Source organism: Ptiloglossa arizonensis, chromosome 3 (assembly GCF_051014685.1).
Source record: "Ptiloglossa arizonensis isolate GNS036 chromosome 3, iyPtiAriz1_principal, whole genome shotgun sequence".
NCBI lineage: Eukaryota > Metazoa > Arthropoda > Insecta > Hymenoptera > Colletidae > Ptiloglossa > Ptiloglossa arizonensis.
The window spans coordinates 14,274,755-14,292,869 of record NC_135050.1 but is presented as its reverse complement, the minus strand read 5'-3'; the positions used below and the strand labels follow the sequence as shown (position 1 = coordinate 14,292,869).

The 18,115-nt window shown below is 47.2% G+C and overlaps 1 protein-coding gene across 1 annotated transcript; it reads left to right on the top strand.

The window, feature by feature from the left end:
* The first annotated feature begins 1,781 nt into the window (after positions 1-1,781).
* Positions 1,782-14,051, top strand: LOC143144419 (uncharacterized). The gene has a single exon (XM_076306798.1). The coding sequence runs from the start codon at positions 3,171-3,173 to the stop codon at positions 6,459-6,461; it is 3,291 nt and encodes a 1,096-aa protein (XP_076162913.1). The 5' UTR covers positions 1,782-3,170; the 3' UTR covers positions 6,462-14,051.
* The last annotated feature ends 4,064 nt before the right edge of the window (positions 14,052-18,115 follow it).

The window sequence follows — 18,115 nt, the reverse complement described above, 5'->3', positions numbered from 1 at the left end:
CAATTGTATTTTTCGATCGAGATATCGTTCGTCGAAGAATCGAAATTGGGGTCGAAACGTTGAAACGTAGAATTGTTTAAATCGTCTTTGGGTTCAACGGAATCGTTGCAGAGAATTCTCGCAACTGGACAAATAACTCCTGCAACGAGCAACATCGATCCTATCGAAACATACGGAACGTTCGATCCTCGATTCGCGTAAAATTTCGAGAACGAAGGTCGAATGTCCAAGGTTACGAGTAAGTTGTTCGATTGGAAGTATGAAATTCCACGACGGAATCGGGTCCCGGTATAGATACGCTGGTATAAAATTTCCCGGGCAAGTTTATCGCCGGAGACACGTCGGTGCAAAGGATCCTCAAGGATATCGTCGCGAATTTCAGAATGGTCAGCGACCTCCAGCTGCCGAAACTCGAACAACGAACGCCGGGTAGGACGAGAGAGATATTCAATCTCGCGGGCGCGCGGGACGCGTGTCCTTCGTAAATCCATCCTGAACGTATCGAGCGTAAAACGAAGGAAATAAAGGAAGTGGAGAGCCAGCGGGCGTAGGAACACTCGGCGAGGAAACGTACACGTCCGTCCATCGGGCACGAAAATCCTGGCGAGAAAGCGCCGAGTTCGGGGCAACGGGGTTCCGAAAAATCTCGTCGGATAAAGTTTCGTGTGTAAGGACAACGCCGAGGATACGGACGCGCAAGGATTCCTGTGCCATGCGCGCCTCGCTCCGTCCTTTTCTCTTCTCGCGATCGGCCGCGTTGGAAGAAGAGGAGAACGAAGCTGGAATAAAGACGACGCAAGGGGAGAGGGCAGGAGGGCGCGGGGGAAGAACAACAGAGCGTCGGTGTGTCCGTCGAAGGGAGAAGGGGGATTCAAAGGGAGCAATAACAGACGAAGAGGAAAAACATTCGGCGTCCCGTAGGATTTCGTCGTCCTTTTAGACGGAGAGAGCGGAGCGAGAGCAATGGAACGAGACGAGGATCGTGGTAACCGTGGAGTGTAACGGCGGGCAGTGGGGCAAGGAGGATCTGGTGGGGGCAAGAAGCGCTCGACGTCTCAAATTTGGTTGGCTGTCTCGAGCCGACGCTTCTCTTTCTCTCTTTTCCATCGTCGGTTCGGTCTCGCTCGCTCGTCTTCGAGCTATATCGTCGCAGTAAGGGGGGCTGCGGACGAAGGTGCCAGAGGTGGAAAAGGGAGGGCGATGTGCCCGGAGTGGAACGAAGAGAGCCACCGGTCCGAGAAACCTACGAACGAGAAGGACGGTGAATCGGTCGAAGCGAGAGACGAAACGAAGCTCGGTAAGTTGAAGGGGGATAAATGTTATTCTGGTAAGCCGAAGAAGGGAAGGGTGGGACACGCTCGAGAGAAAGACGGACGAAGCGCGCGGGGAAAAGTTGAAGGGAGAAAGTCCGATCGGCCGACTAACATTAAGAACGACGAAGGAGGGAAACACGAGAGAAGGTTGGAGTAGGTGTACCGAGGTAGGAAAAAGAGAGAGAGAGAGCGAGAGAGACGGTTGGTTCGTTCGCGGCTGGTTAGAGAGGAGAAGGGGAGAAGTCGGTGGGAAGGAGCGAGAGTTCGGGACGTTAGAAAGAGCCAGTGCGAGAGCAAGCAAGTGTCGGCAGGGAGGGGGCGGTGGTGAAGGCGCTTGGAAGGTAGGGGGAGAGCAGTGCCTTGGCGCGAGCCCGAGGACTCGAAACTCCGGAATTCCAACCGACAGAACAGTGCCGGCGGTCGTACGACGCGGGTCTCGAGAGTGTGTGAACAGGATAGAGTGAGAGAGTGAGCGAGCGAGCGAACGCGCCGGAAAGAGGGGGCGAGGTGGAAGAGAGGGGAGAGGGACACGAGGTTGAGGACGATCGCTAGCTATTTACAATCGCAGTTCGAAGGATAAACCGCTCGTCTCGTGCCCGCGCATCGAAGCACGGTTCTGCGTTCTTTACGGTTACCACCGGATTCGATCGCGCACGATATTCTCGATCCGCGGCCGAGTCTCGAGCCGAGTCGATGAGACTCGATCGGTAGGACTATCGAATCGCGAACAGTGGTCGCGAAATGGACACGATATCAGTGAGGAAAGTGAGAAGTGATAGATCGTGATGACCAATGGTTCGAAGACGAAGAGTCAGCCCCGGTTATCGTTGGACCGCGTGAGATCGTTCGTCGGGCAGACGTTGAACGGAAGGTCGGGTACGAGTGACGGAAATCGAGGGACCGCGGCCAACATGTAAATCGCACGCGCGTCACCTCCGTTTATTTTTTTTTTTTCCCCTCTCCTTTTGTTTACCTTGGTTCGCACGTATTCCTTTGTGAGTTCCACGCACGGCCGGGTTTCGTGGATTCGTGTTCAACGGGCAACGGCGTCGGTGGACGCAACACTGCCGAAGGGTCGAAGCCGGTCGTAGCCGTTCCGGAGCAGCCATCGACCATCGACAACCGTTGTTGTCGTCGTCGTCGGCACATCGTCGAGGCGAAGACGACGATGCCGCACGCGGTGATACACTCGACGTCGCACCAGGTGGAGCGATCGAGGTTAATCTGGACTTTCGTACCTGGCGTACGTGCGATCATATGATAAATGTAGAACACGTTTTACCCCGGCTTTTTTTCTTTTTTCCGTTCTTTTCTTTTCGTTCGGTCGCCCGCCCGTACCCCGGTCCCTGCCCCGTGATACCGTCCTCTTCTCGAAAAGTTCACACGAGGGCTCACGTGACTTCTGTTTCGCGCGTCTTTCGAGGCATCATCGTCCATGTGCTGCACGCAAGGAAACCCGCATCGGCGGTCGTCGACGGCTGAAAGGAGGGAGGCGCGAGACGTCGCGACTTGACGCGCGTGTTACGCACCGTTACAACGTTACCGAGTTCTGTGTCCGTTTCAGTTTCGTTTTTTTTTCCTTTTTCTTTCGTCGGGGGTCGGAACAGTGAAAACGGAAACCGAACCGCGCAATACCCGGAGGACAGACTGTTATTGGAACTTGGTGCGCGCGCGAGCGCGGCCGCGTTTACGCGCGCGTATGTGCGCAGCGTTTTCGGTTGTGTGAGGTGCGTCGTCGCTCGTCTTTGTCCCTTGTATTACGGACAAGTGCTGTGCTCCGGGCCAGAGGAGGGACGAACAGGAACGAAACGGGCTCGTCTATGCGAGTAGAGAGAGGGGTAGAGACCGAGAGACAATATGAGTGAGATGACGAGTGTCGAACAGCAGCAACAACAGCAACAGTACGTAGGCAGCAGTTCGAATCCGGAGCATCATTGCAAGGACTGCGGCCTCTACTTCGAAAGCGATAAAAGTCTCGAGGTGCACCTGCGATACCACCAGGAGAACCTGCTAAGTCAGTGGGCAAGTCAGGCGCAGCAGGAGGAGAGTAACAACAACAACAGTAAGGCCGGCAATCACAACAGTCACGTGGGCGTTAAACGCGAGAGCGTGACTGCGCCGGCGGACTCGAGCGAGCCTTCCTCGAGGCCGCCCTCTCAAGACCCTACGTCCTCTCAACAACAACAACAACAACAACAACAGCAGCAGCAGCAACAGCAACAACAGCAGCAGCAGCCGCCGCAACAACAACAGCAACAGCCTGCCGGTCAAAGTTACAATCATTTTCAGACGCCGATGTTCGGCGAGACCAACTATTTTATGCAGAACGAACCGGCCTACATCTTGCCCCATCATTACTCACCGCCGCCGGATGACGCGCAGAACAATGGCGGTAGTAGTGGTGGCGGTGGAGGTTATTCGCGTTACCATCCGTACCAACATCAGCAACATTTTCCACCGGAACGGACCAGTTCCGTCAGTTCCACCAGTCCAAGGAGCCCGCCGCTACAATGCGATAAATGCGGCGCGGTGTACGAGGACGCGAATCAGTTGGGCGAACACGTGAGATCGAGTCATTCGAACTCACCCGGTGGTTATCCCGGCCAGCACCAATACCAGCAACTGGGTAGCAGTCCGCAACAACCGAATCAACAACAACAGTTGCACGCCTCACCGCCTCAGTCCAACCAGCAGCAGCAGCAACAACAACAGCAGCAGCAGCAGCAGCAACAATCCGGTTACGACTACAATAGCGGTCAATCGGTGAAGTTGGAGGTGAAGCAAGAACCGGAGGAACAGGCCGAGATTCTCGATCTGGATTCTCACAAAGTTCAAACTCACAGGTACGAGGAGGAACTGATGAGGCTTCATCAGCAACAACAACAGGAGTTGCAGATGCAGATGCATCAGCAGCAGGTGTTGCAACAACAGCATCAGCAGCAGCAAAGGGCAGGATCGCATTCGGTGAGTTCTATGCTGGGTTGGCCACCGGCCGCTCAACCTCATGATTATCATCCCGGGTTATCGCCAATGGGCCACATGGACAGTGTTTCGCCGCTCCCAGATCAGGGTCAGTTCATGCGCGGGCAACACATGCCCGTTGAACCGCCGCGACATCCAGGTTCGCCTATCATTACGAGCACGCAACCGATGCCAGGCCATCAGATACCCGGAGGTCTTTTGCAACAACCGCCCAAGCCTCCGCCTATAGCCAATCAATCGTGGAAAAGTAACGAGGCGCGGCGACCAAAGACCTACAACTGCACCGCGTGCAACAAGTGGTTCACCAGCTCGGGCCATCTGAAAAGGCACTACAATACGACGCTGCACAAGAACGCGGTTAAACAAAGCAATCAACCGGATCCAGCTAACATGCCTATCAGTGCTCATCATCATCCTGGTAGAGATAACCACTCCGGCGGCAGGAGCGGGGGATCGTCGAGATCGCCAGAATTATCTTCTTCCGGGAGTCCCCCAAACTTGATGGCAGGTCCTTCGGGAGAGGCGGCGAGGGGCCTGCTGCACACGCCCACCACCACCAGTCTCTACAACAGCAACAATTCCAACAACAGCAACAGCAGCAGCAGCAGCGAGTCTTCGGCGGCGGCGGCCCTAACGCAGCAACAACAGCAACAGCAGCCTTCGGCGGTCCACTTGGGCTCCACAATGGTACCGGCGCTCAATTCACCGGCCCAATCCCCAATGGCAGGCCACCATCAGCAACAAATGGGTTCCCCGTCCCCCCAGCTGGCCCACCATCAGCAGCAGCAGCAGCAGCAGCAGCAACAGCAGCAGCAACTTCATCACCTGCCAATGGGTTCGCCGTCGGGCCAACTTCCGGTCCATCATCCCATGAGTTCGCCCATGTCGCCCATGCACCCACCGCCGGCGCCCCACCTGAATTCCCCTTCGCCAATGGGCTCGTCCCACCCGCACCACATGAGTTCGCCGTCTCCCATAACGCCGGGCTCGGTCCACCCAGCAATGGCTTCGCCCACGGCGATGGGGGGTACTACGATGCCTCATCAGCCGTACCCAAACGCCTTGCCCCCCCACGTTACAACTACTACCAACATCCCGGGCCTGCTGGAGTCTATCACCATCCAGCTAACTACTACTGGTAATGGGATGCCTTTGTCCCTCTCTGAGCAATCTCAGCAACATCAGCAATCTCAGCACCAGCAGCAGCAGCAGCAGCAGCAGCAGCAACAGCAGCAGCAGCAACAACAACAGCAGCAGCAACAACAACACCAGCAGCAGCAGCAGACTCAGGATGTTTTACCCGGTTTTGGGACCTTTAGTAACCATCAAAGGATCCTACCCAGTTTCACGCAATTCAACGTGACCGGGTTCTTAATTGGCCAAAACCAACCGCAGGCCGTTAACGTGGGGGGGCTAAGTCCGGAGGAGAACGCATCTCCTCAAGAAAGCTCGTTCGAATCTCCCGGATCTACCTACGATCCGTACAGAAACTCGCCACCTAGGTACGAGTCGCTTACGAACATGGAGACGGACATGCTGCCGAACACCGACGGCATGATCATCAAGCAGTACGACATCCAGACCCACCATCATCTGTCCCATCCGCTTCAGCACGCGCGGGACAATCTCGAGGCGAACAACAATCTGCCGCAACTGATTCAGGCCAAGGAGGAGCTGAATCCAAATATCGGCAGACAATACGCGAAGGATCACAAATCGAAAACCACCGCCGTGATCACGAAGGAGCATCAGGTGACCAGCACCAACACCGGCTCGCACTACATCTCGCAGGACGGCTTTCACAAGTGCATCGAGTGCGACAAGGTCTTCAACAAGGCCTGCTACCTGACGCAACACAACAAGAGCTTCCACTCCGGCGACAAGCCGTTCAAATGCAATCAGTGCGGCAAGAGGTTCCCCCTCGAGTACCTGCACGCGGAGCACCTGCAGAAGCACGCTGGCGACAAGCCGTACAAGTGCGAAATATGCCCGAAGCAGTTCAACCACAAAACTGACCTCAGGCGGCACATGTGCCTCCACACTGGCGAAAAGCCGTACGCCTGTGATAATTGCGGCAAGGGATTCATCAGGAAGGACCACATGATGAAGCACCTCGAGACGCACAAAAAGAAATCCAACAATCACAACGTTCATCTGCGTGCGTGATTCAACGAGTACTCGAGCGGGTATCGGGGTCCACGTCGACCCGGTATCGTCGCGGCAATCGTGCCGCGCTGCTCGCAACGGTGACGATCCATGATCCGGCGTTTACCGGTCCCTCGTGATTGTTTATTCGAAAGGTGAGATCGTAAATATCGCGGGACGGGTCGCGCATACGCGACCACTTCGAGTCGAACTACGCGTTTTATATCGATCAGAGACACTGGGACTCAAGTGCACAAACCGTTCGATCGTGATGAAATTTGTATTTATTATATAGTTCTCGGTTTAAGGCAGCCCCTCTGAGTATCTCTGTCATCCACGGTTCCCTCTCCGCAATACCTCGCCTAGTTCCGAAATTCTCTCTCTGAATTCGACCAGAGAGAAAGAGAGAGAGAGAGAGAGAGAGACATCATTTTGTTTCCGTTTGTACAAAAGAGAGAGAGAAAGAGAGAGAGAGAGAGAGAGAAAGGTAATTGCGTTCGTTTCTTCCGAGCAGTCGTCGATCGATAGTCGTTCATCGGGTCCCGAGATAATCGCGTGGACTCGGTTCGGTGAGGATCCAACGGGTGTTCGGAGGGATATTGGTTTTTTGCTCAAACGGTGGTAATATTTATTTGATATCGACTCGGGATCGGTGAATCGATATATTCGGCGCGTTCCGAGGAGCGGATTCGATACCCGCGTCGGAAGTGAACGCGCGCACGCACGCGGCCACCAGCGAGCGCTTTATCGAGGCATCGTCTCGCGAGTCGCGGTACACGGAGTCGATCGCGAGATCATCGACGGGGGAACCATTTTCGTTCGTTCTCGCGTCGGTGTGCTCGACCCGGTGGATCGCGACTTTCGTCTCGGAATTGGGACGGTCGAGAAGAGAAAATCGAAATAGTCGGAAAAAAGAAGAAAGAAAACGAAAGATAAAGTCGCGCGACTCGAACGATAATAAACTCTGAATATTACGCGCAACGGAAACATTTCTTCCCAATGCGACGTCGAACCTTCGAAGCTTATCGATTGTACAAAATATGTTAAATGTATAGGCGTATGGTTATTCTAATTATCATCACTGTAATTATCGAAACTCAATTGAATATCGTCTAGAAAGTGATTACGAAACCTATTCATAATACTCGTATTTTATAGCGTATATAGCGTATACTTTATCGAGGGAGTAAACGAGAGGAAAATGAAAAAAACGGTTGATTATAGGTAATCGCGAAAAGACGCGGGAAATTTCAGTTCACGAGAATTCCTATCCGTGCGACGGTGCGGTTCTTCGCGTCATGATGTTCATTCGTCGTTTCGTGTTCGTGCACTGTGTTTACCCCCCCCCCCTTTTTTTTCTCCATTTCGAAAACGCGAGGAAACTCGTTCGAACGTTAACGCGCGCGCGTTTCGATTCTCCACGAGGGGGACTCTCTTCTTCGCATTCCTTGCACTACTCTGTTCTTCGTACATTCCGCAATTTCCGCGCGACCGTCGCCGGATGAAATTTTCACCACGTTGCGTCGCGTCTTTTCCGTTTCATTTTTGTTCTCTCTTTTTTTTTCTTCTAAATTTTAAGATAGCCTAAGTTCCGAATTGTACGTCGCCCGGAATGAATCTTGCTCGTGTCGTGTTTCAACCACGGTTATTTCTCACGTACATATCGAAGAAGCAACAGAAGCGACTTTGGGGAATCTTCGCTACGATGGTTTCATTTTTACTCTTTTTTTTTCTTTTTTTTTTTAATTGTTTTTTTTTCTCTTAAAATATTCTTTAATCCGGCTCGTCGACAAAGTGTTCGCATTCTTTTCACGGGGACCGTTTCACGCGCGGAATATCGGGGCGCGAGCGTGTCGTCGCGATCGATTCGGGCGTAATTCGACGGATCGATCAATAATCGTTCCGCGATCTCCGTTCGAGCGCGGGCGTCTCTAATTACGGGACGCCGCCGTCGCGTACGATCGATTAATGCCCGATTAATTGGCCGCGGAGCGCGAAACGAGCCGATCAACACTGGATCGGATCGAGTCTCTCCTCTCTCGCGACACGAGCGAATTTCCCTTCGAGCTACGCACAAGCTCGTCACGAAGACATGTAACCCACGCGCATACACACATACATACACGTACTTACACGCACACTCACTCGCGCGTAAAATAAACGTTGACCTCGTCCGTGACAAAATATACGCCGGGTTCGCGCGTAATTATTTCCGTTGATCAATCGTTCGTTCGATCGATCGATCGATCGATCGATCGATCGGCCTTAGGCATTTAATAGTTGTTCAAACGCGACACGTTACGCAATTATTTTCGAACGACTTCCGTTCAAATGTTATCGTTGCCAGAATGATGTCTTTCCCACCTGACGAGTCGAATTGTTTTCGTAATGATTAATTTGACAAGAAACGCGATCGTTTTTCTATTTCTCTATCGTTTTTATTATTTTCCTTTTTTTTTTTTTTTGTTTTCCTTAATCAGTCCGTTTCGTTCGGGAAACGAGGCCCGTTTAGGTTACCGCTCGAAGTGACTCGGAGGGAACGAATATTTCGGGAGCCAATCGCGCCTGTCGTTCTCTGTTTCGATTCTGTCGAGTTCTTCCGATCGCTTCGAGCGGTGCACGACGGTGAATTGTACATATAAATCGAATTCAACTCCATTGTAATCGCGCAACGAGACTCGGTCACTATCACGAAACACGTACACGCACGTATATACATATATAGACACGCGTGTCCGCGCGTACGACGTCCTTTCACGAGTTTCCTTTTTTTCTTTTTAGTTGTTTCGTATAAATGTGACAAAGAAATAAAATACGTGAAAGCGAGAGGAGAAGTTAAAGAAGATGATAAATAAATAAAAAAAAAAAAAGAAGACGATAAATTATATAGCACTCTTGCCATTTTTACTACGTAATATGACACCCAGAACAGACTACCTCAGAGTTCAGGAATTTAACGATGAATGAAAGGAAGAAAGAAAAGATGAAAGAGCCAATGCAATAATAATAATGTTATTAAAGAGAAAAAAAAGAAGAATGAAATGTAGCGGAACGCGCAACCGCGCGGGCGGAACGACTTACTTCATTGCACATTCCTTGCTTTTCGCGTTGCAAACGAAATTCGATCGAATCTTGGAAATCATTCGGGATCGATGCGTCAAATGAAACAGGACCCGCGTCGAACTTCGATCTTTTTTTTTTCATTTTTTTCCTGTTTTTTTTTTCTTCAAATTCAGTCGACCGTTACACGCGGTTTCCCGATTGGTCAGCGAACGAAGCGCAGAGTACTCGAGTGGTCTCGAGACGTTCTCTTTCCTCTTTGCTTTTGCCTCAAAGTTCCTCGAGTCGCCCGCCGGTCGTAAAGAGCGTGTAATAGAACATTATGCATATAGAATCTAATATAAACGATGAATAAAGAAAAAAAAAAAAAATGAGCGACGAGCGAGATGTGAGAGACGATAGAAAAAGGGGAGGGCTCTAGAGATGGATGTACGTTTTAGAGACATATCAAACAGTATTACTGTACACTCAGTTTTTATTATTAGATAATCGTAAAGTTAAAGGAAAAAAAAAAGGAGGGAAGGGATGGAAAGTAGCGAACGGTGCATCGATCACCGGGAGTACGATCGAGGATTACATATTTCCGATAATCATATCATTGTCAGGTTTGTTCGTCTTGCGAGCGCGGTTCGGGCGAGAAACAGCGCGACGAACAGAAAGAAAGAAAAAAAAAGAAAATGAAGAAAATGGCGCGCGTTCGTAGGCGATACGAAATTAGCGATGCGAAGAAAATGTAAAAGAAAAAGAAAATTAACGCGTTTTTTCGTTCTTCGATCGCGCGACGAAACAGAGAGAGAGAGAGCGAGAAAGAAAGAAAGATAGATAGAGAGAGAGCGAGCGAGAGAGAGAGAGAGGGGGAGAGAGAGAAAGAAAGACGAAGAATGGAAAGAAAATTGATAGGGTTAATCGTGTTACGAAATCAATCTACTTGGGCATTTATCCGCGAAATATTATACGACGGTGATTTCGCGAGCGACGACGAAGCGGCGAGATAGTTTTCTTTTTCGTAGATTTGTTTCTAGACGACAAGACGCGTCACACTTGTTTCTCGTATTATTAATATTATTATTATTATATTACGAACATTATTATTATTATTATTATTATTATAATTAATATTATTATTAAAAGAGACGCGCATCGTCGGTATTTTTTACTCGTTCCGTGAGCGCGTTTTTGGTGCGAGAGCATGTTTGTAATTGTAAAATAATTGTTCCAGCACGCGAGTGCAAAATTATTATTATTATATATATTATATATATATATATATATATATACATATGTGTATATATATACACACGGTACCAAACTGTCGTTGGTTGTGCCAAAAACAAGAAAAAAAAAAAGAATATGAGATGTAATAGAACCTTGTGTGCTTCCCCTCACGTGTGATTCTAATTTCGCGGGCATTTCACAGAAAGAAAAGAAGAAAGAAATCTATGAAAAGATTATAAATAATAATTCTTGAACGTAAGAGTGAACGATTGATTGTGTGAAAGAGCCGGAGAGAAAGAGAGAGATCCGAGTGTGCGCGCGCGCGCGCGCACGCGTACGCGCGCGAGTAAGAGAGGGGTGAGAATAAGACAGGTAGCGAAAGAAAGGGAAAGTCGATGGAATTCTTATCCGGTAACAACAAGTATTTCCGTGCACGCCCATTCCTCGTTTTGTGCCATAATAATGTGCGTCGATGAAAATTTGTAAGCGATTGAACATGTGAGAGCGAGCGAGCGAGAGAGAGCGAGAGGGAGAGTGTGAGAATGAGAGAGCGCGCGCGAGCGAAAAGTGAAAGAATACGTATGCGAGCGAGAGTGTGAGAGATAATCGAATATATACATATATATATAGTATATATATTATATGTATACAAATATATAGTATAACGTGCGACGAAAAGAGCGAGAAGGCGAGAAGAAATGAGAATGGAGTTTATCGTGCGACGATGTTTGTGTGTTCGAAAAAGAATGCGCGCGAAAAGTCCGGCGTGAAAGCGAAAATAACCGAACATGTGTAACATTTAGTGCGACGACACGCGGTTTCTGTTCCTCCTTTTTTTTTTTCTACATGTACATGTTTTTCTTTCTCGTATATTTGCGACACACAGCTGACGTTAACGTAAAAGATGAACGAGAGAGAAAAGGTTAGAAATGAAAAAGAGAACCTATGATGACGAAGATAAAGTATAATATTTACGACCTGTATTATTTTATGCGCGTTTAATTTTGTTTTTATAAATATATTTTATTTCTCAAACATACACGATCTCCTTATTTTTGTTCTCGTTTGACGTATTCCTTTCACGCACCGTTTACTTTTCGGTCGAGGATCGCGTTCCTCGATCGAGCACACACACCGTATTTAGAATCATCCGGATCGAAATTAATTCAGCTCGTTCCGTTAAATTTATCGCGTGTATCGACTTCGAGTTAAATTCGCGCCACGCGGCGTTCATCGCGACTTTGTTCGCTATTTTTCATACTTTTCGCACGAATTTATCGCGACATCGCGCCGGTCACTTACGGACAAAGCGATACGGCAACCCGTAATATCAGAGATATCGTCCTATTGTTTCAAATATGCTGCACAAAATGCTTATCTTTTTAGACGGTGCAATCCGAAATAGAATTTTTCTATTCGACGCGAAACTTGAATCGATCACTCGTTTTCTGTAATATCGTCCAAGCTCCTTTAACTTAAATTCAGATTTTCAAAGAGGACGATTCGAAAACCAAGTTCATATTTTTTTAACGAAACGTTAGAAACAATATCTAGCAAAAAAATCAAAATTTATTGTACAACATTCGTAGCGCTTCGATCGCACACGATAGAAGTCCGCAAATTGGATTCTCTTCGCATTCAAAAACTCTCTTCGCATTTTCCATGATACACATTTCGCAAAGAAACGTTCAAGAACGAAGCAGATATTTTTCTAAACGCAACGTAAAGTCGGTAACGATCGCTACCGAGAAATCAAATTTCGATGCGCAAAAATCGTAACCTGTTTAATAAACGGTACGCTGCAAACATATTTCCATTCGTATCGTTTCGAACTCCCCCGAAATACACATTTTGTGCAGAAAGGTTCGAGCTCTGAACGTACATAAAAAAAAAAAAAAAAGAAAGAAACATGCCAGTATCGATTCTCACCGAAAAGTAAAATTTCCATTCGCATTGCTCGGACTCTGTAAACAATTTTCGGAAAGTACGCGTTCACGTTATATTTCTTTCTTATTTACTTGTAAATTCTAAAATATGTATTCGATCGGGGGCTGATACATATCGTTTCGGGGCGACTTTTGCGCAAGCTCAGCTGTTGCCCGCATCGCGCGATGCTCGTCCACTCTGTCGTGGATCGAGCGAAACAAAATTCTCCATTAGCTTGGACCTTCGAGCGACGGGACCGAACTCGCGCGAACGATATCTGTCGGTCCGCGCGTGCGCGGTTCGGTCGTCGTCGATCGATTTCCATTGACCCTTTGACCGCCGAACGACGCGGACGCGTAACGTACAGCTCCGTGGGCGGAAGGCCTTCTCTCGCGTGTAACGCGCGTGTACTCGGAACGCCGATCGGCGTTCAACGCACGCGTACCACCGTTCGCGGTCAAGGGGTTAAACAGCGGGTCGCAACCACGCGAAACAAACACTAGCGACGAGTTCGCGTGAAATTTCGCCGCAGCCGACGTCCCCTTCTCAACCCCGCGCAATACTCCTCCCCTGACGCCAGCCTCTCGTCGCGCACTTGTAACCTTGGGCATTCTGTAATTTAGTAAATTGTTGCGAACTGGGCGCGAAAGGAATCGCACGATTCGCGCGCGCGCCTCGCCGGCCGAGCTACGGACAATGGCGACGATGGCCGATCACGCCCCGAACGAGAATTTCGTTCCGCGAATTTCCCCCGGAGCGCCTCGCGGCCATTCCGAGCGCGGATCTGGTGCGCGAATATCGGCGAAGAAAAATTTTACGGATAGTTTTCGAGGAGAGAGACAGACCACCGACCGGTCGCGAGACGAAAAAGGCGAGCGCGATCGCGAATCGAAAGTTGCGCGGAGCAAAGATCGACGATCGCGCGTCGATACAACGAGTTGATTTTCGCGGGTGGGAGGACGTTCAACCGAACCGGCGAGAAACACTATTCATCGACGTTCTCTTATATCTTGCGCGTCGTTTGCAAATGTTTGCTCCGCGTACACGCGGCGAGTCCCGCCATTGTTAGACTTAGGCAACATCTACCTGATGACGAAGCAATATATTGATGCGATCTATCTACGATTTATTAAGACGGCAGTGATGACGCGAGTGAGAGTAAGAGAGAGAGAGAGAGAGAAAGAGAGCAGAAAGCGAGGATGCCGATAAGAGCTCTGAGTAAGAAAGAGAGAAGTTTGGAAACGAAAGCATTCGAAAGGAAAGAAATAAATCGAGAGTAAGATGATGTTAGGTGTAGTCCACTATATTGTACTATGCGTCTTCTAGCTAAATTTTTATGTTTTCTAATTCGTTGTGAACGAATGTTTTTTGGTATAAATATATAAATAAATAAATCTATATATATATATATATGTGTGTGTGTGTATGTATATATATATATATATATATATATATATATATATATGCATATATATAAATATATATATATTTAAATTTTAGGATATTAATTGTAAGTGGTAAGAAGCCAATCAACGAGCTGCGTGGCGGCCGATTCGTTGTCTCCCGCCCGCGTATCGACGAAACAACCCTCGGAGAATCTTTTCAACGTTGAGGCGTGTGAATCGTTGCGACAATCGAGATCTACGTAACAAGGAGAATGCAGTTTTTCGTTTTTTTTTTGCATTTCTGGGGCAGTGTTCCGATCATCGACGCGCGAAAGAACCTCCGGTGATCCTTTCGGCGAAGAAAGTTACCCCAAATACGTATTTTTTACTAGAAAGTATGTCAACGCTCGGCGAGTCACACATGTAGATGGAAACTAATCGAAGTAAATCGTAAGATCGTTTCATAAGCCTTTACATTCTTCCTTCGGACAATTTTTATTCAAAGAGAGTATATACACGCCAAAAAGAAAGAAAAGAAAACGAAGAAAACGAAGAAAAAAAAGAAAAAGTAACGAAACAAAATCTCCCTCCATTTTTATCGAAATCAATTTCTACGTAAAACCTTCTCGCGATGATGAATTGAAATCGATGGTAAGCCGAGAAAATCGTTTCCTCGTTCGTGGAATTCCGCTGGGAAACTCGAATTATTGTCGCGGGACAATAATTTCGGTTTGAACACGTTGAACCGAGACCGCGTAAAACGATAAATCCCGCTCGAGGTGAAATCTTTTCGCGCTCGATCGTCGAATTCTGCGTCAAGGAGTACCAGCAACGTAATAATTCGCGTAACGCTACGATATACGTATAAGATATATATAGCTCGTTGCCGAGAAACGTCACCGAAAGCCATCCAATAGCGATTCGAAAACGGATCGATCCGTGCGCAAAATCAGAAAAGCGAATGAACAAATAGGAAAGCAGAACGTCGCGCTTGCTCCGATTCTGCTGTCGGTTTTATTTATATAGAACGTCTTATTCGTCCTTTCGAGAGGAGTTCACTGCCGCCACGAAACGAAAGGTAATAAAAAGGGAAGAAAGGAAAACGATAGAAAAAAAGAAAAAGAAATGTGAAACGATCGACTTATGTAGGCGCACGTGGATCCGCATACAGACGCGCGTCTGTCTCGCGTATCTGTATACGCGTCGATACCGTGTTAATTACGTATTTGACGAATGCCATACACAAGTACCTCATGATACAAAACACATGTACAAATGTTCATACGTTTTCAGAATATTAGCTAATTAATAAATAATTAATATCCAGATTAGGACTTTCTCCGTGGCTTTCTTCTCAATGGATCTTTCCTATCCCATGACTCTGTCGATCTGGCTCCCAATGTAAACGCGAGACGTTCACCGTCGAGCTAAAGTTTTCGGCAACGATTCGAAATTTTTGGGAGATTCGATATCAAGGAGAATAGAAAAAAGTCTCGAGTCGTTTGGAAATGAAACTTGTTAAATCGTGCGCGAAGGAATCGTTGATACCTCGTGGCTAAGGACGATTCGGTTTATAGTCTCGCGTAGATCGATTCGATCGTTGCTGTGTTTCCGATCGCTCTGCGCGTCGTTCGAAATTATACGGTCGAGAAAGTCTCGGCAAGTTTCGGTTGCGTAATAATTTCAATTTAATTCGATTAAATTTGTTTATCGTATAAGAGACAGCCTCTTTAACGCGGAAAGAATAATACAATAATTATGGAAACGATAATGAAATAAGAGTGAAAGAGAAATAGTAAATTTATTCCATATACGTTGGGATTGAAAGTAGAAAAATAAACTCCGATAGGGACGTACAGTGTTATTTCGTTAACCGAGCGGATCCCTCGATATCTGAACCCGAGCCATCCTCGTTGTGTTCACTCGATGTGTGTATCCCACTCTTCTCGTCAAATGGTACGCGCGTGACTTGGATTCGGTCCGGGATTAAACCGGTCAATTCCTGGAAGGAGTTACCTTCCCTCCGTAACTGAACACAAGCGGACCCAATTCGTGATCAGTTAACAAGGCAATACTGTATTTATGAAATCTTGTCCGATAAACGAAATAAAATTGAATACTTTTTATACGTATGTGCAGAAAAAAAGTAGATTCGTAATATTGGAGAATCAACGCTATAAAATATCCACTCGTGGTATTTCAAATATGTACCTTGCGTTCGTGACCGATCAGGAGCGGACCCAATTCGCAGTACCGTATTTATTAAAATTGATTTGAAACATCCTCTGCTGATTATTCTTTTTCGCGAGAATTGCGAACAAACGACGTTTCGAAAATTGTCCAACTCCTTCGCGAAAAACTAGTACCTGGGCGACGAATAAAATTCGAAACTTTGTCCGCTCTCGAAGCTTGGAATTCGAAGATATCGAATTTGAAACTTGGCGACAGAATTGCCAGTAATTTGTATGAAACGAAGATTCCCTCGATTTAATTTAATGGCGAAGAGGCGTTCCACGACTTGTCAAGATTGCACGATGGAGAGCAACGAATACACAGTAAGTAATTTAAGAAAATCTACTCGAGCACCTGTGTTCGAGATTCCAGCACTTTGACACTTTTTTAACCAGCGACACGGAGAAGTTAATCTCCAGACATCTCGCTTCTTGCAAAAAGTATATTAGATCGTTTCACGAGTGTGTGTATTTATTTATGCGCACTTCTGTTCGAATGTAAACATACATAAACATAGTTCTGTTGGATCAAACTACAAGATGACCGTCGATGATTTATATTCGGTCTTTTACCAGACGTTGAACCGAGTTTGAGAAAAGTGGTTAATATCTTTCAGTTAATAGTGAACACGAGGAAAATTCGTATCGAACGTAGCCTGCTGTTCGAATTTAATAAAGAAAACGCTACCCAGCCTGTATCGATAAAAACTTATGGTAACGTTTATACCAAAGTAGCGACAACTTTTTGAATATTGAAATCGTTAACAGTTTGAACGTATTAAAATTGATATCGAGCGAGCGTTCACGAATGAACCGTTTACTAAAAAGGGATCCGATGAATTGATTTTAGCAAACAAGAAAAAGTCGTCGATGGTTAATATTTCTTGTACGTTCGTACGCAGAAGAAGTTTTATAGAAACTTCGTTAGCACGGTTTACGGAAAGGTCAAAAGACAATCGAAAGTTGATGGAAGAAGATATTATCGGATGTACGAAAAATGGTAACCAAAGAGAAAGGTGGACGACGATAAAAAGAATGTTATCGATTCGCTCGGAGCGAAAAATACGTGATCTTACGAAACAAGACCGATAGAATCGCGCGGCGATTCGCGGGACGATTGTTATTATACATTCTATCGTTGCATTCAAATTCGTTTTCCCGATGCGCGTAACTCCGTGGAGAAAAAGAAAGAATAACTTCGCCCCTTCTTATTCCGCCTCCCCTCTCGCATCCTGTGATAAATAGCAAGATTACGAGTCTACGTGTCGGCCAATGAACGATGCCCCCGGCTCGTGGACCATATGTTCCTCCAAGGCTGTGAGACCCTTGCCCGAACTTGGGCCACGTTCACGCGTGAACCTCGACTCAGCCTTTAACAATTCGCCCGATTATCCGGTGAAATATATAAAACACATTTTTCACGCGGAACGAGATTAAAGGGATGAACGCGAAAGATTGCCGTTCATATTTCAGTATCGCTCTCGAGACGGAAACTTTTGCATACATTTGTGTTTATTAACTGCGCAGGCGGAGCGGTCCTTTGGATAGCGAAGAATAGCGAATGATTATGAGAGAACACGACCGTTGTGTGTATAATTTTATCACGCCAGTTAATGTTCGCGGTAATCTTCCTTAGGTACTGGGAATTCATAAATTTTTATCCGCGGGGGCTTTATTTTCATATTATGGCGAAATCCTCGGTTTTAAATTATAGGGTGACTTTTATTAATACCCTGGGTGGTAACAGTTACCGAGCAATACGTAGAGTTGTTATTCGGTGTATAAAAAGCTGTTTATTTTACGTTCGGAATATATTAACATAAACGCGTAACACGAGTCATGGTTAAAACATGTATCG